Genomic DNA, 23,732 nt, shown 5'->3' on the forward strand with positions numbered 1-23,732 from the left:
GACTTAGTTACAGCCTCCTCAACTGTAAGAGGAACTCTGTCCTTGATCACTGTAGACATCAATGCATAGTTCACCTGTAGTTACGGTTCATCCACTCAGCAAGTTGAAGTCGTTGAGAGCATTGTGTGATATCGGCTTCACGCCAGTCGGGTGGAAAATCTGAGGTTGCTGAATCTCGCAAAGTCTCCAATAGCCACTTCGGAAACTTGTCGGACTTGCTCCTTGTGGGAGGAGCTACTGGCATATCTGTCTCTACTTTGGCACTGTGATGAGATCCACTGTCAGTTGCATCATCGGGAATGGGTGCATGCTCCTCCGTAGCCTGAGGGACAGGGGTAGGTAGGAGAAGAGTGCTCATCAGATGTAACGTGCAACGGAAGTTAATGATGGTGTATGGCTTAGGATGAGTGATCAATGGGTGCTCAAGGTTCCTTTTACTGACGGGAAGGGAGAGCCTTCCTTGACTTAATGAGAGAATGTGCAATGACAAAAACAAAGAGAGTGGAAAACTGTGAGTGCAAAAGTGCATGAAAGTGCTAGAGAGAGATAGAGAAGAGACAACACTAGATGATGTCCCAAACCCCCCTCCAAGGGCCCCGTCACAAGATGGGTACCACGTGCCATTAGAAAAGAACAGACTGAACATACTTTTAGCACTTCAATAACAACTGAACTGAGAGCACAGTTACCCGGAACGCGGAACGGGAACGGCGACGGGATCCCCGCGGAACGGGGGAACGGCTAGGGGTTCGGAACGGGAACGGCGCGGAACGGGAGGTATAAAAAACACCCAAATAGTGCATTTTTTAGCTCCTTGTGTTTAAATACAAGGAGTATTAGAGTGGTTTGACTCTAATACTCACAAAAAACTCGTTTTGAAGACCATTCAATCTTGCTATGACTACATGATGTGAGAGAGAGAGAGAGAGAGAGAGAGGGAGAGAGGGAGAGATTTGAGAGAGTGGGAGGGAGAGGAAGAGAGCTTGAAGGCTTAAAGCCTTGAGCCTTGAGAGAGTGAGTCTTGAGAGGGAGAGATCTTGAGAGTGTGAGAGGGAGAGAGCTTGAGCCTTGAGGATTAGCTTGTGGAGAGAAAGAGGGAGGGGGGTGCATTTTATGAGTCCTTGAGGCCTTGCACACTTCAAAAAGAAGCCCAAACATTTACTTCAATTTTTTCAATTTTTGCCAAATTTGTTTGTAGCCGTTGGCCGTTCCAAGGGCATTCCGGAACGTTCTGGGGGCGTTCGGAACGTTCCGGAACGGCCGTTCCGGTTTGCACTGGCCACCTGGAACGTCAAACGTTTCGGGACGTTTCGAAACGTTCGGGAAGGAAACTGCCCCCCCGGAACGCCGGAACGGGGGCTAGGGGGCGTTCCCCGGTAACTATGACTGAGAGAGAGACGACACACGACGCAGAGTGGCGGGATTCCACCCCAGAGAGTATTGGCCCCCTTGGCGCCCCTTTCGGTACTTCTTTATATTGCATCAACACTGTACAAGCCGGTACTCCAGACTCTACACCTTCTCTTGGAAGTATGTCAGAGAATGAGCCCTTAGCACATATTTAAAGGCCCTAGGCCCCAAAAGCAGTTTACATGAAAAGCCTTCAAAACTCAAAAGCTTCTTGTCCAAAAGCAATGCCAAAAAGTTGCCAGCGCGATTTGCAGAATTCCGTACAATTGCCACGTCATCAGTCAGTGCAAAACGGAGAGCGTCCGTACTGCTGCCACGTAATCAGTTTTGCGTGAGTGTGTGTGAGTCCTGTTTTATTTTAATCCCTTTATGTCACTAGGGCCCCATCGGATGGGGTCCCCATAAGTTGGTAGGACTTCTTCTTCTTCTTCTTCTACTACTTGTTCTTCTTAGGGTTTAGGCCCTTCGGCCGACATCTGTAAGTTGGCTCCATTCTTCAGGGCTTTGACACGTCAGCAGTTTGTGACATCCCCCCTTCTTGAAAGAAAGTAATCGTCCGCGATTACAGCATATCTGCAAAACAACTCAAGTTAGCGCAAAAATTTCCGAGGGTCATTCCGAGGGACAATCACTTTGCTCTTTTTGCTAAGGAGTTAGCTTCTCCTTTTGGTTCTTTTGATCAAGGAGTTGGCTTCTCCTTTTGTCCAGATCAGAGCTCTTGATATTCCGGCATAGTAAAAATAGCCATCACACCCAGATCGCACTGATCTTCCACAGGTGTCTTGATGCACTAAAATTACTTACCCGAGCAATTTCATCCAATTAGGAATATTCAGTGGTTGGCACATCACAATGCAACACAAATGCTCACATATGCATGCTACAAGACATAAAAACTTAAAGCCGCCGATGAACACTCCTCCCGCATAACCTAACAACGTCCGGGCCGGGAGATATAGAGGCCTTTTACAACCAAACGTCCCCCAGACCGTAGCCTACGTCATTTGGAGGAGCTGAGAGTAACCACTGCTCAAACTTCTTAATAATCCTCCCGCATAACCATCCAGGTCCAGGCCGGGAGTCACAACAACAATACTCCCTCCGTAAAATAACCACAAGGGTCCGGGCCATGAGTAAAAACTACACTTTTCAATCATCATTTCTCACCACTCCACCCGGGAGTAAAATCACAATCATTGAAACCAGTATTAAAACAGAGTCAAACATTTCAAATCGGCACCAAAACAAGTTCAAAACAGATACCATCCATTTCAAACAAATTTCAAACAAATTTTCAAACAATACTTTCTAGCTATAAAGAAAAAAAAGTAGAGAGAGTTTATTCGAGGTTTTGTTCGGACAACCGAACTTTGAGGACGGCTGGCTTGTCCTTCTGCATCACGGTGATGGTTCGGTTCCGAACCTGGAGAGTCGCATCATTCTTGTCGTGCCAAGGCATGCCCAACAGAACGTCGCAATTGGAGGGTCAGAAAAACCTCCTGGTGGGGAAAATTCTTCTTCGCCACTTCCATGCTCATCACCTCCATGAGAAGTATCCATTCCGCTTCGGGTAATGACCATACACTGAAGTCTTGGGTTCTTAAGTTCACGAGGAACTTGGGTTCTTGTGGGTCTTGGGGTCTTGGGTTCTTGAGTTCTTGAGGTTCTTCTTTCGCTTGCAATCTGTGTTAGAGAAGGATCTTCTCTTCACCCAAGCTCCTCTTTCCTGCGGGTGCACCCCTTGGCGGCCTTGCGCTCACACCAAGGTTACTTTTTCCCACCTCACGTTGATTGGCCGGCGCCAAGTGCACGGTCCGCTCTCAATGAGTGAAAAGAGAACAAGGGGAGGTTGGACAAGCCCTTCTTTTTTGGGATTCTTGTCACTCTTCAAAAACATGATTAGGAATAGACATGCCCAAGAGGACTTGGGTTACGTGCGACCGCAACAAGCAAAAAGAATTCTGTCGTTCTTTCCTTGAGTGATACAGAACACTGCCAAAGCTCTGATACCAATGTAAGGTGCAGCAGAAGTGAATGTTGAACTTTGCTCAAGATGAGTGCTCCGAACTGTGCTCAAGGTTCCTTTTTTAACTTACGGAAGGGAGAGCCTTCCGTTCCTTTAATGAAAGAGTGCAAGTGATCACAAACAACGTGGATAAACACTGTGAATGAAGGTGCTGAGACTGAGAGAGAGAGAGAGAAGAATACGACACTCGTCAAACCCTCCTCCGAAGGCCCCACTCTCTATGGCGAGAGCAGTCTATTGCTATTGATCGCACAATCTGATACAAGGTCTGAATGCTGTGAGTACTAAATGATGCTATGTCAAGGTCGACGGTGGTGCCGACGATGACGAGACTAGGGCTTAAAACTGAATGCTTTGCGAATTTGCAATTGTCGACGGTGACGGGGCTGATCTGCTGCCGACGCCAAGGCGGTAAATGCATGCAAATGTCGCGGGCTGAAATGAGACTAAATCTGAAAATGGATGGACTGTCATATGGCTGAAAACTGTCAGTTGACGATCTGGGTCGCGGCAAGCTCTCGCGGCGAGGATCTGATATGGGTTCTTTGCGGGTTTGTAGATGCTAATGCTGAAACTGAAAACGCCTGCAGTCCTGCAAGTGAATGCAAACGCTAGGTTGATTTCAGGCTCTTCTTCGCGATGCGACAAAGCGGCAGAATCTGCAGCAATGGAGATCGCAACTACTAAGGCTGATCTTCTACAGGCCGGCGTGAATGGCTGAACCAAAAACGCTGGCTTCTCTTGGTATGGGCTGAAATAGCTGGCAAGGCTGGGGTCTCCAGAAGCGCCAGGATAGCAGTGCTTGAGAACGCTAGCAGGTCTTCACAATCCTGTTGCGATCTGGCCTATTTGCTGATCGCTGGACTTTTCCTAAGTATTCCCAAATAGGTGGGTCGAGTAGCCTTCCACGATCTGCTGGTTTCTCACAATGGGGTTAATTAAAGTTTATTAAGTTAAAAAGTTAACTTCATAAGAGGTGGTTCCCACGCTGAAAGTCAAAACTGCTTGGCTAGGGTTCTGATGCTATGCTTGGGGAACTAGATGGATCATGTCATGCTGTGGATGTGCAATCAGAGGATATGCATCTACTCTAAGTGTCTGGACATGCACGGTCTGCGAACAGACTCACAAAAGTGCCAGAACACTTTCTAAGTTAGGCTGACTGAACTGAACTGAACTGAACTGAACTGAACTGAACTGAACTGAAGTGAACCCTTGTCATGAAGTAGCTTGTCCACGTACACATAGGGTTGGATGTGCACGTGACATCAGTTTGTAGCCGACCGCGGCATGGTCCATAAGTTCTTGCATGGTGGAGACTTGCTTGGATAGACAATGTTCCTGCAATGGTGATGGTAGTCCAATGGTGTATCGCTCGCGTTGGGCCTCCAAGGGAACAAATCTAAAGGACACCGGAGGGTACACGTAGAGAAACCTTTGGTTATATTCGTCCATGGTTTCGGTGGCAAGCATTTTCAAGTTGCCCCACTCTGCCAAAATCCGGACCTCAAACATAGAAGTCATGTAACTACGTGCAAAAACTGTCTTAAAAGCTTGCCAGGTCCTTAGAGCATGCGGTTGTGTCGCGATTGAACTCCACCATTGCAAAGCATTATCTTTAAGAAATCTCGCTGCTCGAGAAATCTTGGATTCTTATGTATAATTCCCCAAAGCATAGATGTTGTCGAATTGCTATAGGAACTGCAATGCTTTCTTGCGATCCTTCACCCCAGAAAAAGTGAAAAATTTGATTGTCGTGCCGCCATCTTTGAAATCTTTGGGTTGGTTAGGCGCATATCCCGGGTATGAATAATAAGGGTATCCAGATGGGCTCCAACCACTGTAGCCTGGTGGTGGTGGAGGTGGGGGCAATGGTGGTGGCAAAGGCGGTTGCACTGGATCAGGGTCAGATGTCTGCACCATATTCGTGAAAACTCCCCCGATTGGAAAAGACGGCTGAGAAGGTTGCCAGTTGGAAGCTCTCGTACTTTATGGTGCCAAAGGAGGAGGTACCACCTGGGGCATCAGAGGGGGTAACATGTAGTTCAATTTTTTTTTGAAAACTTTGCAGCTTCGGAAGATTCTGCTGAGGATGCTGCGAAAGAATGTCGTGGAGTTCGTTGAGCTGAAACTGCAAATATTCTACTGAATCCATGTCTTCGGTTCTTTATGGCTTATGCCTTGTAAGACAGAGCGATGAAGACGGGAGCGCGCATGATGCGCGATGAAGTAAGGGTGGTAGTCGCTAATAAGTCCGAGGTTGGGCATCGAATATACTTTTAGGATACTTCAAGTAAAATTCCAATAGCTCTGTTTGCTCTTTGTAGAACCGATATGCTTTCAGAAAAGCACACGCTTGATGCTCTGATACCACTGCCACAAGACGGGCACCACGTGCCAATAGAAAAGAACAGACTGAGAGACTTTTAGCACTTCAATAACAACTGAACTGAGAGAGAGAGACGACACGTGACACAGAGTGGCGGGATTCCACCCCAGAGAGTATTGGCACCAAACCTTGGGGCCCCTTTCGGTATTTCTTTATATTGCATCAACACTGTACAAGCCGGTACTCCAGACTCTACACCTTCTCCAAGAAGCATGCCAGAGAATGAGCCCTTAGCATATATTTAAAGGCGAGCCCTAAGCACATATTCAAAGGCCCTAGGCCCCAAAAGCAGGTTACATGAAAAGCCTTCAAAACGCAAAAGCTTCTGGTCCAAAAGCAATGCCAAAAAGCTGCCAGCGCGATTTGCGGAATTTCGTACAACTGCCACATCATCAGTTAGCGCAAAACGCGAAGCGTCCGCACAACTGCCACATCATCAGTTTGCATGAGTGTGTGTGAGTCCTGCTTTATTTTAATCCCTTTATGTCACTGGGACCCCATCGGACGGGGTCCCCATAAGTTGGTAGGACTTCTTCTTCTTCTGCTACTTGTTCTTCTTAGGGTTTAGGCCCCTCGGCCGGCATCTATAAGTTGGCTCCAATCTTCAGGGCTTTGACACGTCAGCAGTTTGTGACAGGCCCCTCTCTCTATTGCTAAACAGGTATTTGCTTTAGATTGCACAAAGGTCCGGTACAATGCTTCTAGATGCTGTGGTACTTGACGACGACGATGGCGAAACGATGACAATGTCGACGATGACGATGACGATGATGTCAAATGTTAGGTGCAGCGGAATGAATGTTTGCGCTTTGCTCAAGATGAGTGCTCCGAACTGTGCTCAAGGTTCCTTTTGTTCTTATGGAAGGGAGAGCCTTCCGTTCTTAATGAGAGAGTGCAATGATCACAAACAAAGTGAATGGACACTGTGCGTGAAAGTGCATGAGATTGAGAGATAGAGAGAGAAGAGAGATACGACACTAGAGACGTAAAACCCTCCTTCGAAGGTCCCATTCTCGTCGACGAGAGTGGTCTACTATTGATTGCACAAACTGGTACAAGCTGAATGCATGTGATTGATGCAAGTCTAGGCTATGTCGGCGATGACGAAACCGACCTAAGGGCTGAAATCTGCAATCTTTGATCTGCTGTCCAAAAACGCTATGGGCTGAAATCTGCGGCTAGTCCAAAAACGCTGATTTTGGGGCTGTTTCTGAAGGTCTTTGTCGCGAAATTCTGCAGGTTTAGGGCTGAAAACTGAGGTTCTTAAGGGCTAAAAACTGCTGGTCTTCCGGGCTGAATCTGCTACTCTTTTAGGGGCTGATCTGCAAACCAAAAACGTTAGGGCTGAAAACTGTTCTGCTGTCGCCGGATGTCCTGCAAATGCAAAACGCTAGGCTGATCTGCTGTGTACAAATCGCCAAGGTTGGTCTTGTAGCTGAAAAACGCTAGGGTTGTCCTGCTGATACAGAAAACGCTAGGCCTCTTGGGTTCTGCTGAGAAGTTGCCTGTTGAGCGAGTGCTCCTGCTGCCTCTTCTGCCAGAAAGTGCTAGCGCTAGGTTTTTATTTATACAAACTTAGCAAAATTGCCCTACCTACTTTCCAACAAAAGTCACTTAAAATAGAAGTGAAAAATGTCAAAAATAGGGAAAATAGGTTAAATGCACTGGAAAATTCCCCTGAAGGATTCTAATGGATTCTGATGGGAATGCTTATGATCATGCTGTGTGCAACTAGAGGATATGCATCTAATCTAAGTGTCTGGACATGCATGGTCTGCGAATAGACTCACAAAAGTGCGAGATCACTTCCTATTCTAGACTGACTTAACTGAACTGAACCCTGATCATGCTGTAGCTTGTCCACGGACACATAGGGTTGGATGTGTCACGTGACATCAAAACTCAGACCATGAATGCCAGCAACGTATTTAGTAATCGCATCTAGATCCATCCCGGACCTCACTGATGTCGGATTAACTAATTCTTATTGCGATCATGTCTATAGAGATTCTCAAGACCATGATTCCTTGCAACATATTTAGCAATCGCATCTAGATCCACATAGGACCTCATTGATGTCGGATTAACTAATCCTTATTGCGATCATGGCCATAGTCTTGCAAGACTGAAATGCTGCAACCATCTCGTCTTGCAAACCTGCACTCAAACACAATCACATGAGTGAGCACAAAAATCAGATTCATCATCGGGAATTCCCATTTTAAAGTACTTCTTTCATAAAGTCATCCAACAGAATACTGTCAGCACATCAGTATCCTTGAAGTCCAAACGGAAATCAGTGACTTTATTCCATCCAGGCAATCTGTAACAACGGAGCGGAGTAACTCTCTCTTGTGCAGTCCTGCTTGCACTAGATTCAACCCATTGATCTGCGGGGACTCTTGGAATAGCCAAAGCTAGACCAAAAGCGTCAAGGTAAAGTCCAAATTTGAGGAGTATCTGCTAGGTCCTCCTCCTCCATCCACTTCGCATCGAATGCCAAATAGTTCTTAACTAAGAACCACCGTTCACTTTACCTTTTACTTTCCTTTCCTTGTGAGCCAGTACCTGTACTGTAACGAGTATCTCCTCGCTCTCTTCTATTTCATGTTGCTCCTCAGGTTCCCTGTCAACTGGCACCTCACCTTTGAAAGGCTTCAAGAGACTTACATTGTGAATCTTCCAAGCATCTGGCAACTTCAGTTTGAAGGATACATCATTTATCTTCTTATGAATCTGGAAAGGGCCATAGTATCGCATTCTTAACTTTGGAAAAAGACGCTCCTTTTCTTTTCGTTTCCTTAGGCGTGCCTTCTCAAACCGTAAGAGCACCCAATCATCTTCCTTTAGCTGCAAGTCGCATCGAATCTTGTCGGCTGCCTGCTTATGCCGTGCTTGAGACTTCTCAAGAGCCTCGTGCACCTTGGCAAAAGCAGTGTCCAAATCTAGATCATACCAATCTTTCTCAAAAATCTTATCCTGGATCTGGAAAAATCTTTGATCTACCAGCTGATTCCCTTTTTTTTTCTTTCTTTCCTTGTGCCTTGGGACATGTGGGTAGCTTCCCCCGTCCATTGGTACGTCAGTTTCAATCATCGGAACCCTAAGACGCACTGATCCCCTTTCTCTGGAATCCTTTGATGAACGTGCATGTGGTTTCCTTAGTTCATCAGAATCTTCGGATGTGCTACCATCTGATTCTTCAAAATCCTGTGATGAACTGTTATCTGGTTCCCTTGATTCATTCTCTTCAATCTGGCGGACTCTTGCCTTGTTGAGGTGGATACTATTTCGTTCGTAAGATGAGTCAATGAGCCGGCATGCATTCCAAATCGTTGCTTAGCATGTCCCATAAGTCTTTGAATAAAGTCAAACTTCTGGTTTAGACAATAGCCTCGAATTTCTTTTAGCAACCACAACATAACCGGTCAATCTTGTCTCTCTGGTAAATAAGTATCCCAAAACCTCTGGCAGTAGTCGTCCAATGTATCTTTCTTAGTCATTCTCAAGTGATGCCAAACTGTGATGACATCTCTTGCATATTCGATATCCAAGTTGATGTGAAAATTGTTATGAATTTTAATCACGTCGCAGGTGCTTCTCTACCATGTCGGTACAGTTTCTTTCAAGTAAGATGGCGCCTGTCGCACTGTGGATTGTTTTGTGAACCGTCCTTTAGAGAAGGTGACGTCAAACTGTTGTACAAACTCAAGGGCTCGATCGGTGTCCCGGTAGCTTGAAAACGTCTCAAACCTGACGGCCTGACTACCTTCTTGAACTCCTTGGTTTTCTTGTTGATCTGGTCATCGTCAAAAGAGGACGAGCTCTCCTCCTCTGAACTACTAGATGGCCTTCCATGCCTTCTAGACTTTTTCAAAACTTTGCTTAGAAATTGAGAAACCTTCTAAGAACCCTCGAATACTTCAAATGGCGCCTTTCCCGAGGTGTTGTTGTAGGCAAACTCCACCAAGGGCAAATACTTTTCCCATTAAGTCTTCTAATCCACAAAAAAGACTTCAACAAACTCAAAACCATTGAATTGGCTCTTTCAAATTGTCCATTTGTCTTCGGGTGGAACGGGGACGAGAACTGCAACTGCATGCCAATGTTCTCTCAGATTGCCCTCCAAAACAAACTAGTAAACCGGGGATCTGTCCAAAACAATGGACTGGGGCATGCCACATGTTCGGAAACTATGTAAGACAAACAATTTCGCCCAATGATCGGGTTTAACTGTCTTCTTTACCATAAAGAAGTGAGCGCGCTTAGTGAATCTGTTGATGACTGTCCAAATGCCATCATGCCCACTTTGAATCTTGGGGAGATCAAAGATGATATCCATAGCAATGCTTTCCCAAGGGTGGGTGGGAAAGGGTAAAGGCTGTAAGAGTCCGTGTGCCTTATGCTTGTCAAACTTGACCTTTTGGCATACTAAACAAAAGTCATCCGCATCCTTTTTAAGCCTCGGCCAATAGAAGTAACGCTCCACACCCTTCAACGTGGTATCTATGCCGCGGTGGCCTGTAAGAGGTGGACAATGGCACTCTATCAAAAACCTTTTCCCGCAAAGGCTGTGTAACACACAACATCGTTTTCCGCATCAAATAGCCATCCCGTATGGAATACCTTGAAACTGTCTCCCCATTCTGAATCCTGGTAAAAATATCAGCACAGTCAGGATCTATGGTGTACTGATCAACCATACCCTCGAAGCTTCTGTGATGAATTGCGGAAAATAGCAAGAACCAAGGGCTTCCGAGACAGTGCATCTGCCACTAATTTCTTGTGTCCCTGAACATGGACAATCTGGAAGTAAAATTGTGACAAGATGTTAGCCCTCTGCATTTGCTTTTCCGAAAAACTACTTGTGCGAGAAGAAGTAGCATAAATTGTGGTGATCTACAAAGACTGTAAAGTCGGCTCTGAGAAGGCAGTGTTGCCATTGTGGAAGAGCATGGATAATTGCCAAAAGCTCTTTCTGTGCAACCATTTCAGGATGTAAAAGCATCCTGCTCTCATAAGCAATTACATGGCCTTCTTGCATCAAGACTGCTCCCAAACTCATCATAGTAAACTTCGAATGGATTTTGCAAGTCTGGTAAGGCCAACACGAGTCTAGTAGTCAACTTTTCTTTGAGAGTCTCAAAGGCTGCAATCTCTATTGGTCCCCAATAAAAGGAACTCCTTTCTGAGTCAGCAATGGCAAAGGTGAAGCTATCTCTGCAAACTTCCGAATGAACCACCCATAATAGGAGCAGAAGCCGAGATAAGCTTTGATCCTCATGAACATTCTTCAAATCAGGCCAATAGTCTGAATTTTAATTGGGTCCACATTTATTCCTTCTGTTCAGATGATGTGTCCCGAGAAATGTATCTTAGGCAAGAAGAACTTGCTCTTTTTTACTTTTAGAACCAATTTATGCTTCCATAGTGTCTAGAAAACTCTGAAAACTGTAAATACTATCCATCAAGCGGTTGAATGTAGTCGGAGGAATATTCATGCAAACCAAAAGTCGTCTTGAAAATTGTCTTGTAGACGTCTCCTAGAAGCAATTCGGATCTAATGATAACCACTCTTTAGTTCGATTCTGCTAAAGCAAGTAAACCTCTCGAGTATATCATCAATCCGTGGGATAGGGAATCCGTTCTTGATAGTGATTTTATCAATGCTCATTCTCGAAGATCCATCTTTCTGGTTCATTGTTTCTTTATTATGGGCTCGGCTAACTGTGTAAGGTGGTCGGTTTGGTGGTGTACTATCGAGAATGAATCATGCTATCTTCAAGACTTGAAGGAGGCAACTCGCCTAGTAAAGCCCTCAGAGAAACATTCAGCCTAAGCTTGTAAAAAATCTTGTCGTTCCTTTTCGAGGTCAAACATATCCGACCTTCAATTGTCATTTAGTTCTTAAAAAAAAAAACTGGATTTCATCAAGTGGGACGGACCCGCCTTTTAGGCTTCTCCATCAAAGAAGATAAGGGTTTCCTGGTCTCGCACTTTGTCCCATGTTGTGCAAAGTTCGGTATTTTCGTTCATCTGATCAAGGTCGGCGGTCCCCACAAAATCTGGTACCAGTCCTACTTTCGTCTTTTCTTTTCTTCCGCGCTCGGTTGCTGCTTTGTAACTATCTGGCTTATCTTCCGGTGGTCCTCTTGTTCATCTTCTTTTCAAGTGTTCCTGTCCAGATCTTTCTGCGAGTACATGTTCTGCTTGTCTGCACTCGTGTGTCCTTTCAGCTTTTCTCCTGACCTGAGAGGAGAGTCAATGGCCTCACGCCATCTCGAGTAAATCTCATCAAGCGGGTAATTCTTTAGGTGTTTTGCAAACCTCGGGTCTGTGGAGTACTTGATCAATCTTTTCACACATATGCTAACCTGCAATTGACATTTATACTCTGTTTTGGCAAACTTTTCCGTCGAAAAATTTGCCCAAATCTTCATTTTTTTTACAAGTTCCTGCGCCGGATTTCAATTTTTCTTTGCCTTCCCGTTGGGAGGTGTTATCTCTGCTAGATTCTCCATGTGAACCCATGTGGAATCTGGGATTCTTTATGGTTTCTGCCCTGTAAAACAGAGCGATGAAGACGGGAGCGTGCCTGATGCGCGATGTACGAAGGGTGGGAGTGGCTACTAAGTCCGGGGTCAGATCACGAAGATTCTTCCACAAAAACCTGCATGTGCTACAAAAAGGATCGGATCCTCCTTAGAAGAAGAATTTTTTTGCGCTTTGATACCACTGTAACAGGCTTGGACACTCCAAGCGAGAAATAGCAACACACGAACAAGAACCGCTATACGACAGACCCGCTATCAATAGCAACACACGAACACGAACACGAACAAGAACACGAACACGAACACGAACAAGAACCACTATACGACAGACCCGCGATTTACGTTGACAGCAGTACGAAAATCTCGGAAAATGCGCTGGCATGCTGACGTGAAGAGTGAGGCCCTTAGGGCATTCGACGAGGCAAAAAGACATGCAGGACTTACATGAGAGTAGGCTGTCATGTCTTCTGCACATGGGGAAGTGGAGGCATTAGAGCCTGTAACCAAAGAGGTGGGGAAGGGTATTCATTTCCTTCACGTGTCACGATGCGCTTATTTAATCTTACAAGGGATGCCCTAAAAGCAGTGCCCCAAAACAGTTAAACTCAAAAGCAAATTGTCCCAAAAGCTTTTAGGCCCAAAAGCTTTTCCGTACAGTATGCCACGTCAGCACCTGTCAGCACAAAACCTGGAAATCAGGTTCCCTCTTTGAATTTCGTGCCTTTCTCTGTCGCCCTTAGCAGGATCGTGACGAGAAAGGCAAGTGTCACAAAATGATGACGTGGCAACATTGCCCGGACACAGACAGATTTCTCACCTCATGTGAGCTTTGATAAAAGTTATTATGGATGCATCCACCCTCTTTTGATCTCAGTGAGATTATTTGCACTTGTTATGCTGTTCAACCATGAGCATATTGGCTCTTAAACTTCGACATAGAAATGCACTGGAGTTTGCTTAAGCTACTACTGTCCTTACCATGAATATGTGAACATCATCTCACTTCTGCTCATACGTGTTCCATCATCTGGTTGAATGTAGCAGATGCTTTAGTCAAGCCAAAGGGCATGACTAAAACTTCTTACAATCCAAACGTAATTCGAAAAGAAGTTTTTAGAACATCCTCTGGTTTATTACAAATTTGATGATAACTACTTTTCATATCTATCTGGCTAACACGCACACACATGCTCGCACGTGCGCGCGTTCACACACACACACACACACACACACACACACACACACACACACACACACACACACACACACACACACACATAGAGTGTTGACCACTGTCAGCTAGTTTTCTGTACAAAACTCAATTGCATGTGAGAGTTTTGGTTGTATTCTGTTACGTACAAGGCTAGCGTGCCCTTTAGCTTCCACGGGTGCACATGAGATTTTTTTGGTTCTGAGCATATAGTAAGTTAACTACGTTATGCTTGTAAGACTCTGCAGACAAGAGGATTGATTTTCGACATAGAAATGAACTGGAGTTGGCTTAAGCTACTACTGTCCTTACCATGAATATGTGAACATCATCTCACTTCTGCTCATACGTGTTCCATCATCTGGTTGAATGTAGCAGATGTTTTAGTCAAGCCAAAGGGCATGACTAAAACTTCTCACAATCCAAACGTAATTCGAAAAGAAGTTTTTAGAACATCCTCTGGTTTATTACAAATTCGATGATAACTACTTTTCATATCTATCTGGCTAACACGCACGCACATGCTCGCACGTGCGTGCGTTCACACACACACACACACACACACACACACACACACACACACACACACACACACACACACACACACAGAATGTTGACCACTGTCAGCTAGTTTTCTGTACAAAACTCAATTGCATGTGAGAGTTTTGGTTGTATTCTGTTATGTACAAGGCTAGCGTGCCCTTTAGCTTCCACGGGTGCACATATATTTTTTTGGTTCTGAGCATATAGTAAGTTAACTACGTTATGCTTGTAAGACTCTGCAGACAAGAGGATTGATTTTAATTTCAGGAGCTCATCATGTAAGCTATTGGCTAGTTTTTCCAACTCTGCTGAGTTTTTTCTAAGGATTTGTTGTGTTGTCTGACTCAGCTACGTAAGTGGAATTCACGATGGTTTACTCTGGACCCCACCACTGGCAGAATGGAATACAGGTAGCATATGGGGCTTTCTTTTTTTGTTTGGCAGCTTATGACGTACAAAGTGGAAGTCTCTTAAATTATATACTGGAATGGAAGGCTTGAAAGGGGAGATCTGACTCCTAAAGGAACAATCAACTTTGACATTGGCAGCACAATTATTGTCTCCCCAATCAATCTACAGTAAGCTTTTGATCTGCATTCTTACAGCGATCTTGACTCGTGAAAGGTCTTTGCATTACTGTGGGACAGGAAGTGTACCCTGTGCTGGCCCAAGTGTTGTTTGCTTTATTTAGAAATCGTGCTGGTACCTTCATGTGTCTGTCTGTGTGTGTAACTTTTAAGTACTTGAAACTGCTTTCTTTAAATTTAATTACCTTTTGTTGTCTTTAAATTGATGTTTATTTCATTGCCTTTTGCAGAGGGCTCCCGAAATATGATGGATGCTGTATATGTATCCTCTCATTCTCTTGTCACAACGTATAATTTTCTGAGATGCACTTTTTAAGCATTCTATTTGCCCATTTATTTCGAGTGCAAGCTTTCTTAAACTGGAGTTATCAGACATTCAGAATCTTGCAAAGAAGGAGTACTTTCTTTGTGCTGAGACACGTGGGGCTGCACGAGCCTGGGTGTCAACACTCCAGTATGTGTTGTAATTGGAACCTCCGTTTTTGAAGTTTGAATTGTATATAACCCCCCCTCGGGTATGTAAATTAAGACTTGTAAAAGATCATTTTGGAGAACAATCCAGAGTCCCATTCCTCATATCCCCTGACCCGCTCCCCGCCAGCGAACGGGTTCCGTGTGGGGAATAGGATAGGGAACGTTCCCTTCTTATGGAATGCCTAGGGAATGCATTCCAGAACGGCGTTCCCCTGTGGATGTTCCTACACCCCACCTAATATTTGGGATCGACTAACGTTGCCTTTAGCCGTCGAGGATTGTGGTCGAGTGGAGGACACCATTTTGTTGAGTAGAGGTATTTCTATTGCCACTTTCTCTTCACAAGAGCTCGCCTCTACATTGGTCGCTTGCTCTCCTCTCATTGTTGAGGAAAGATTGATTTTTCTGGTACTGTGGTATGAGGACTTTACATTAGATGCTTTTGAGGTTCAGATATCAGGTCCTGAAATATCCAGAAAGGATTGCTTTTTCAGAGCTGCCTGCGCAGTTTAAGTTGCCATATATGTTGATGCAGATGGGAGCTATTTTTGGCAATCGTTCTGTGTTCTGTGTAGAACGAGACATATGCCATCTTCTAAGGTGGCTGTTATCCCTTTCATACAGTTCTGTAGATACTATTACTTTTGAGTGGAAAGGGGTGCTACACTCACAGAGGATTGTAATCACTTGTAGCTTAGATGTCATATGCTGGCCCTCGGGTGGGCGAGAACAGAGACAGACCGGTCCATAGGAGAGTGCGATCTTTTCAGCCACAGCAGACTCACCAGAGCTCTACCCAAGTGCAAGATTTTGCATGACCGCACAATAGAGATTAGAGGGGTCAGAGTTAGTAGCAGAGTACACAGTGTGATTAGCAGGGACAGAGACAGAGTCAGGCAGGCAGAGAGGGTCAGGGGCAGCCTGTCCTTGTTTACAAATGGGTAGTGAGAGAGAGGATTGGGGAAGCAGAGTAGCCTCCAGATAGACCTCTTGATGTGAGGTTGTCAGACTAGGGTCTAGAGATTGATCCCAAGGAGCTGACAGGCAGGTAGAGCATTAATATTAGTAGTCGGAGGCACTTCGGGATCAGCCCAAGGTGCCCAAGGAGAGGCCAAATCTGCAGTCTGTTGATTCCTTGGAGATGCAGTCATAGGTGCCTCTCACGGTAGGCATTGTTGGAAGCCAGTTTGATATCGAGTCTCCTCGTCTACCTGAAGAGTTTGATTATTCAGCGGGACTTGCTTCATTGTTAGATGTTCCATTATGCATGTGGTTGCCAGCCCATTTCTATGCTCTTTGGTTTGTGGAGATTTCTAGATACACCCTTGAGGGATGGGCCATTATGTGTAGATACTTTCATTTGCAGCTATCTTCAGGATGAGGCCTGATTTTTTTAGGTCCAAAGAGAGCACCTATGATAAGATACAGGTTGGTGGCTTGCATGAGCTTCTCTGGATAGAGATTAGTGTGTATGATACTTTCAAGAGTAGACACTGGTGGAGGCCAACCATTTTATAGAATTTAGTCAGTCATCTCACTTGTATGAATGCCTGATTGGGGAAGTTGGTATGGTCAGAGAGATCTTCATCTTGGTACCTTCCTGTGGCCTTCGTAGTGGAGGACAAGAGAATTCCTCTGACTACTATTATAGTATGGCTCTGTAAAAGATTTGCATCCTACCTTGGTGTATCACCTCCCTGCCCCCCTCCCCCCCCTCCTTCTCTCTCTCTCAACAAGCGGGGCTTCTGACCCTTTGCATTACGTAACATCGACCAAATGGCCGTATACAAGAAATATGGGAAAAACCATGGAAGATATACAATGAGATCACAGGGAAAAGTACCCATACAATCACAGGAATAAGATACTCAATCATGAAGTGGTGAAGAAGTTCTATCTGGCTGTAGGAAGTTTACACAAATCTGCCAAAAACTCTTTGTGCCTCTGGGGGTGTTGTGAAACCATAGAGACCCTAGTAACCTTGTCTGAACTTTTTTTTTCCCCTTTTAGAGTCCTTCGTTCATGTGCTGCCCTCTTTTTACAGCACATTGCACTGCCTTAACCCTTTCACGATCTCCCATAGTCTCCAATCTGTTGTTTTTGTTGCTATTAACCTCCAGCCTCTAGATTTTGCTGCTCATTTATCCCTTCATTTAGGCTGTAGTTGTTGCAGCTAGCAGTTTTGGCTTTGGTTTGCAATTTGTCAGTGGAGCAAGTTAAAGGTTTTAGTTTTCCGCGCTCACATAGGGTTAGCAGAAACAGGTTTCATCAAGGAGCTCGTCTTTTTGTAGCTCTTCTTTTGAGTGTTATGGTGCCGTCATTCACCACCTCTGCAGCTGAAAATTTATGACTGTATTGAGAGCCTTTCTCTCAAAGGTGTCGTCGGACGATTAGTTGGATGCTCCTACGCTCGTGTCAAAATCTGAGACGTGTACTTTAGCTGTTGTGGATGGAGGCAAAGCGGAGGACATCATTTTAATGGGCAGAGGTACTTTCATTGCTATTTTCTCTTCACAAGAGCTTACCTCTACATTAGTCACTTGCTTTCCTCTCACTATTAGGGACATATTGATTTTTCTGCATCCATGGTATGAAGATTTCACTTTGTTTGCTTTTGAGGACAGATGTCGGGTTCTGAATTATCTTGTAAAAATTACTTTTCTAGAGCTACTTGCATAGTTTTGGTTGCGTGACATGTTGAGGCAGATGGGTTCTATTTTTGGCATACCTTGCTCAGTTCAGATCCAGACAAACGTGCCATCTATTAAGGTGGCTACCACCCCTTCCACAATGGTTTTGGATATTATCACTTTTGAGTGGAAAGAGGTGTTACGCTCTTATAGAATTTTGGTTATCGGTAGACCGAACCAGCGCTTTAGATGTCATGTGATGGGGCATCTGATGAGGTATGCCCTTGAGGGCGACAATAGAGACAAACTCGTCGTAGGAGGGGATGGTCCCTCACAGTCACAACAAACCTAGTAGAGTTCTACACAGCAGTAGGATCCTAGGCGAAATATGATAGAGATTTTAGAGGTCAAAGTCAGCAGCAACGTAGTGATCAGCGACAACACAGTGATGAGTAGATAGAGATAGGTAGGTAAGCACGGTCAGGTACAACCTATCCTTGTTTACAGATAGGTAGTGAGATAGAGGTTGGATGAGGCAAAGCAGCCCCCAATAGACCTCTCTGGAGGAGAAGTTACTAGATCAGGATCGAGAAGATGTTTAAGAGCAACTGGACAAACAAATAGAGCATGAGGATTGGCCATCAAAGACGCCTTAGGATCCGCATGAGGCACCCTAGGACAGGCTAGTTTAGCAGCCTTTGGACTCCTTGGAGATTCACTCGCAGGCACTATTGGGGGAAAACAAGGGAGTCTCCTCTGTTAGCTAAGGAGATTGATTATTTAGCAGGCTTTGCATCACCGATAGATGTCCCGATAGTCATGGTTTGCCTGCTTATTTCTTTGTGTGGACCATGGAGATTTCTAGAGGTTTCATTTAGGGATGGGCCACTATGTGTCGACATGTGTCACATGTTTGCGAAGTGGCATACCCAACTTAAAAAGATTGGCCGAGAGGACGAGGGTGTTAGAGTTTAGAAACTCTAACCTAGACCAACTTGAAGAATTTATGGCCGAGGGGCCTTAAACCCTAAAAACTGAAGACTCCAAAAAATTGCGTGAACATGCTGACGTGGTTGGCTGGCTGAAAAACACGGAGATTACTGCTAACGTGGCATTTTTATAGTCATCCGAAAATTGCGGAAATCAATAACGTGGCAGCAGCGCATGGAAAAGCAGCACGGGCGCTAGTTTTTGGGGTCAAGTGCTTTTGGATGAGAGCTTTTGGGGCTTTGCTTTTAGCAACCCTTATACTGCTTCTAAGAGTCTTTAGGGGGGCCACTCTAGAGAGCATTTGGATGTAGAGTCTCGGAGAGCTGGACCCTTGGGGAGTTGTACCTTTGTGATTGGCAATCCATAAAGAAATACCTGAAGGGGCGCCAGTCTTGGGGCCAGTGCATCTACTCTCTCTCTCTCTCTCTCTCTCTCTCTCTCTCTCTCTCTCTCTCTCTCTCTATTCAAGATCAATTTCAATTTGTTGCAGCTTCAATTCATGTGTTGCTATTGATATCTCGCTTGAAGTGTCCAAGCCTGTAACAGTGGTATCAGAGCTCAGATGATTCTTCTTCTACAGAGGATCCAATCCTTTTTAAGCAACACACACGTGTTCTTGCAATAAATCCAATAGAGACGACAACCCTTCGACTACTCGTCTTGAGGAGATGAAGAAAAGCCCAATTGGGGGCGGGGGCGGGGGGGGGGGGGGGGGGGCACAGAAGAATCCAACGGGAGAAGGCCTCTTTCCAAGGATTATCATGGCAAAATTCCGATAGGGGATCTCAACAAGACGGAGTATCGACGTCAATTGTAGGTTGACATGTGTGTAAAAAGTTGATCAAGTATTTCAAGGACCCCAAATATATAAAATATCTGAAGCTTTTGGATAGGCCCATGGCCTCTAAATATGTGGTGTGGGCTCTCTTTTTGGCAGTCTACATATCAGAGCCATAGAGTTGTACCATGTTGAAGCAATATAAAGAATACTGAAAGGGGCACCATCGTTTGGGGCCATTGCGGTGTGGGAGTGGAACTCCGCCACTTCGTGTCTCGTGGATTCTCTCTTTCTTTCTGTTCATGTGTTTGAAGTGCTAAACATCTATCTCATTCGGTTCTTTCAGTTGGCACGTGGTGCCTGTCCTGCTACACAAGTCTCACTTTTTGCCTCTTGTCCCAACGTGAGGGTTGTGTGCAATAGCATGATAGAGATTAGAGTGGTTAGAGTCAGCAATAGTTAGCATTGTAGTGACGAGAGAGAGAGAGAGAGAGAGAGAGAGAGAGAGAGAGGTAGACAAAGAAAAGTGGCTTTTTATGTAATGCAAAGGGGCACAAGTCACATGTCATAAGTTGATGACGTGGGTGTTAGGACCATCAAAGACCCTAATTGGTCGAGTGTTATGTCCCGCTTACAGGAGAGGGGATCTAGCCTAAACGTTGTCAGGATGGGCGTCCAGTGTTTGGGCGGACGTAGTGTGAACCTGGCCAGTGTGGCTGGCCATTATTATAAAAGGGAGGCCAAGGCCTCATTTGCGATTATCGACCCCACTGATAGAGTGCTAGTGGTTAGCTCGTGAGGCTAGGAGTGCGCGAGGTTATCTCGAGGAGGTGAGGCCGCGTGGTAGTTCTTACAAGTGCATGCCCATGGGGGTGCTACCGGATGGTGGCTATGGTCTGGTGGTTCGTTCGATGTGTGTTTGTAGGTGGTCCATTTATTCGGGAGATCCTCTTCGCATGTTCGTTTTATGGTATCAGAACGGGCTTGGCTGTAGGAAGGACCACGTGCACACCTATGGATCGGTTTGGTTCGGACAACCTTGATTTAGTCTAATTTTAATGACTAATTACTGAAATTACTTATTTTTCTTCTCGAAAGCATGCTTGCAGGTGGAAATTAATTCTCGGTTGTCAGCAAATTAGCAGGGGGAAATGCTGAAAATTAGAGCCTTTTCATTAATTTTGTTGATTTTCAATGAAAATCAGTGAATTTTCCATTGATTTGTTGATTTATGATTAAATTCAGCATACAGTACTTTTAAAATCTCCCTCTGTATCTCCTGTGCGTGTCACAAACTGGTGACGTTGCTGCTCAGTACACACACACATCCTCTCTTGGCATGCAATGGAATGCAGTCTGGCTGAAAATCGGAAATTGCGCTGTCTTGCTGACGTGACAGGCAGTAACGGACCTGTCTGGATTTTGCGGTGCAGTCCACGGGACTGTACGAAAATGTTGATGTGGCAGCTGGCGTACGGAAAAAGCAGGGCAGTCTTTTGCGGCAGTTTTTACCTGCTTTTGCCTGCTACGCAATATACAGAGAGAGAGTGAAAGAGCTTTTGCTTTATTTTGGCTCAAGAGAGCTTGAGAGAGAGAGAACATGCTTTTGATTTTTAAGCTTTTGGGCTCTGCTTTTAGCATCCCTTGTAAAAGTAGTTTGGGCTCTCACTTCTTAGAGCATCTGGACGCAGAGTCTGAGAGTGAGTCCTGTCATTAAATATCTAATATCTAACCAACCCAAATGATTTTCTCATATTAAACTGATCATTTAATATGGGATAATAAATGGGAACAAGGTTTATAATATAGTGCTTATGGATCTATTTCAACACGGAGCCAATGGTAAAGGGGCCCAAATGAGAGATGGTCTGTCAAAGAGCAAGGTTAACTAATGAAGCTTAAAAGACCTTAGGGTTAGCTTCATTAAAGACCTCCAATGGTTAGTGTTAAAAGTCCTTTTGACCTTAAGCAAGCTAAGGTTGTGCTTGAGGTGGGAACCTTAAGCAAGCTAGGGTTGTGCTTGAGGTGGGAACCTTAAGCAAGCTATGGCTGTGCTTGAGGTGGGAACCCGACCTAAACTTAGGCAAGCTAGGGTTGTGCTTAAGGTGGAAACTCCACCTAAGGTGCTTGTCATGGTTGATGACTAAGCTATTTGAGCTACTTGTCACATTTAATGAAGTTGCTTGAGAAGCTTCCTATGCATGGGGGGTAAGATGCTCGAGTCAAAAAGAGAACCTACTCATTTAATGAGGAAGTTGCTTGAGAAACTTCCTATGCATAAAAATCTCAAAGTTAGGGGAATTCTAAAAGAGCACATGGGACACATGTCAGACTCTCACTAAGCTTAACCACATGGTGTGCTTGAATGCTATTGGTTGGGCTAAAGAGGGGTCCAATGAGCTTCTACTTCCATCTAACAAATATCTAGATATTTTCAAGATCTCTCTCTCTAAGGGGTAAGCAGGACACTTATCAAAAGTCTACCCATGTACTTGACTGCATGCTACATGTGATTGGCCAGGGGAAGAGGCGTCCAATGAGCCTGCAGCATGTGGAAAAGTCTCTACTCGCCCAAAGCAAGGAGGGGGGGTGCTAGGGGGATATACACCATTACACACACTCATTTGAGACACCATTCTCTCTTGGTGAAAGTTGAGGAACACCACCTCCTTCTCCAAGCTTGTGAGAGTGAAAGCCTACACCAACACTCTTGGCTATGAAATGCAAATCCAACCAAGAGCCATGCTTCAATGCTTAAGCTTGCAATCTTCTCCATCTCCATTACTATGCTATTATGTATGCTAGCAAGAAGAGTAATGATAAGTGAGGAACTACTTCTTTCTACCTATGGAATTCCTCTTCCCTATCCTCATTCCCCGCTAGCTCTCTCCACCTTCGAAGGTGTTTGAGGCCTTGGGACCGAGGCTTGGGATAGTTAATGCTTTCTTCAAGTTTATGTTATGTTTGTGATGCATGAGGCTTTCCATCTTCATTGCATCACCTAGGTCACAAGGAACACAAAGATTGTATTGTACCAAGTCTCTCTTGATGGGAGAAACTATAATACAAATGCCTATTGGAGGGGGGACCGGCTCCATATGAATCCGGTCCTCAACTATTGTCATATTCTCTAAACTCTCTCTCTCTTGCAAAAGTATTGTTCATGCCAAGTTAACTAAGTATCATGTTTATGTTGCTACCATCAACTAAGTTCATCCGCTATACTCACGAAGTAATCTCTTAAAAGTGCTTCACCTAATTTTCTAATTCCGCTACTTCCAAAGTTCTTAGGCAATTTCCATTACATTGGTATCAGAGCATTTGGTTTCTCTTTTCTTGCTTAAGAAGAGAGGTCCTTAAGTAGCCTATTAATGGTTGATTTTGTTAATTATTTTAGGGTAAGTGAGACTGGGATCTATTATCGGTTTTGTTGAGCCCACTATGTGGGATATGGTGCACACCTCGGGAGCTTTGGACTTAATAATGGAGTCTTTTTAGACTTGCCTACGGCTTTACCATTATTGAGCCATAAGAAGTCCGAAAGGAGCTATCCCTCGACAACTTTGTTATGTTAGACTCACTCCACTACTCTCTATAATTAACCAATTCGAGCCGTGGGTGTAGATACTTAAGTGCCTATTTTCAAAGGCTAAGAGGAGTAGCAACTAAGGTTTTGAATTGCCAAAGCATACACTAAGTAAACACATAAGTTTAATTAGCATGGGTGACAATAATCAAGAGAGGAGAATGAACATTGATAACTTTGATTTTGCACATGAAGGTGCCAATGACGATGCTCCCATGTTTGTTAATTATCTTGTCACTAGGTTGCAACAAGCTATGGGCAACCCCACTTTGCAAGCCGAAGTTACTCAACAACTTCGTGCTTATGGGATTTCCTTTCCTGTCCAAGAGGAGAGAGAGCTTACGAGGCCTCTTGAAGAGACCCCCAAAAGAAGACTCTCTCGCATACAAGAGGAGGAATCCAAAGATCAAGAAAGCAATGAATCCCTAAATTCCTCCGAAGATGTGGCTCCACGAAGGAGGACTAAACGATCGCTAACTCCTCCCAAGAGGAAACGGTTAACCCATAGTCCTTCTCCTCGTCACTCCAAAAGGAAAGAGAGGAAACCAAGGAAGA

General features: G+C 44.7%; 1 protein-coding gene across 4 annotated transcripts in view; it reads left to right on the forward strand.

Annotated features, from left to right (window-relative positions):
* LOC147434597 (uncharacterized) overlaps window positions 1–23,732 on the forward strand; it is a 70,405-nt gene that overhangs the window by 12,194 nt on the left and 34,479 nt on the right. For 2 of the 4 annotated variants that reach the window (XM_086491055.1, XM_086491053.1), the window contains 4 exons: window positions 14,481–14,542; window positions 14,627–14,710; window positions 14,950–14,981; window positions 15,092–15,173. In XM_086491055.1, the coding sequence (XP_086347181.1) occupies window positions 14,481–14,542; window positions 14,627–14,710; window positions 14,950–14,981; window positions 15,092–15,173 (260 nt within the window). The remainder of the gene's footprint in view (window positions 1–14,480; window positions 14,543–14,626; window positions 14,711–14,949; window positions 14,982–15,091; window positions 15,174–23,732) is intronic. The other 2 variants (XM_086491052.1, XM_086491054.1) reach the window with 2 other exon arrangements.

This window comes from Adiantum capillus-veneris, chromosome 19 (assembly GCF_014529385.1).
Source record: "Adiantum capillus-veneris isolate H3 chromosome 19, ASM1452938v2, whole genome shotgun sequence".
In the NCBI taxonomy this organism is placed as follows: Eukaryota; Viridiplantae; Streptophyta; class Polypodiopsida; order Polypodiales; family Pteridaceae; genus Adiantum; species Adiantum capillus-veneris.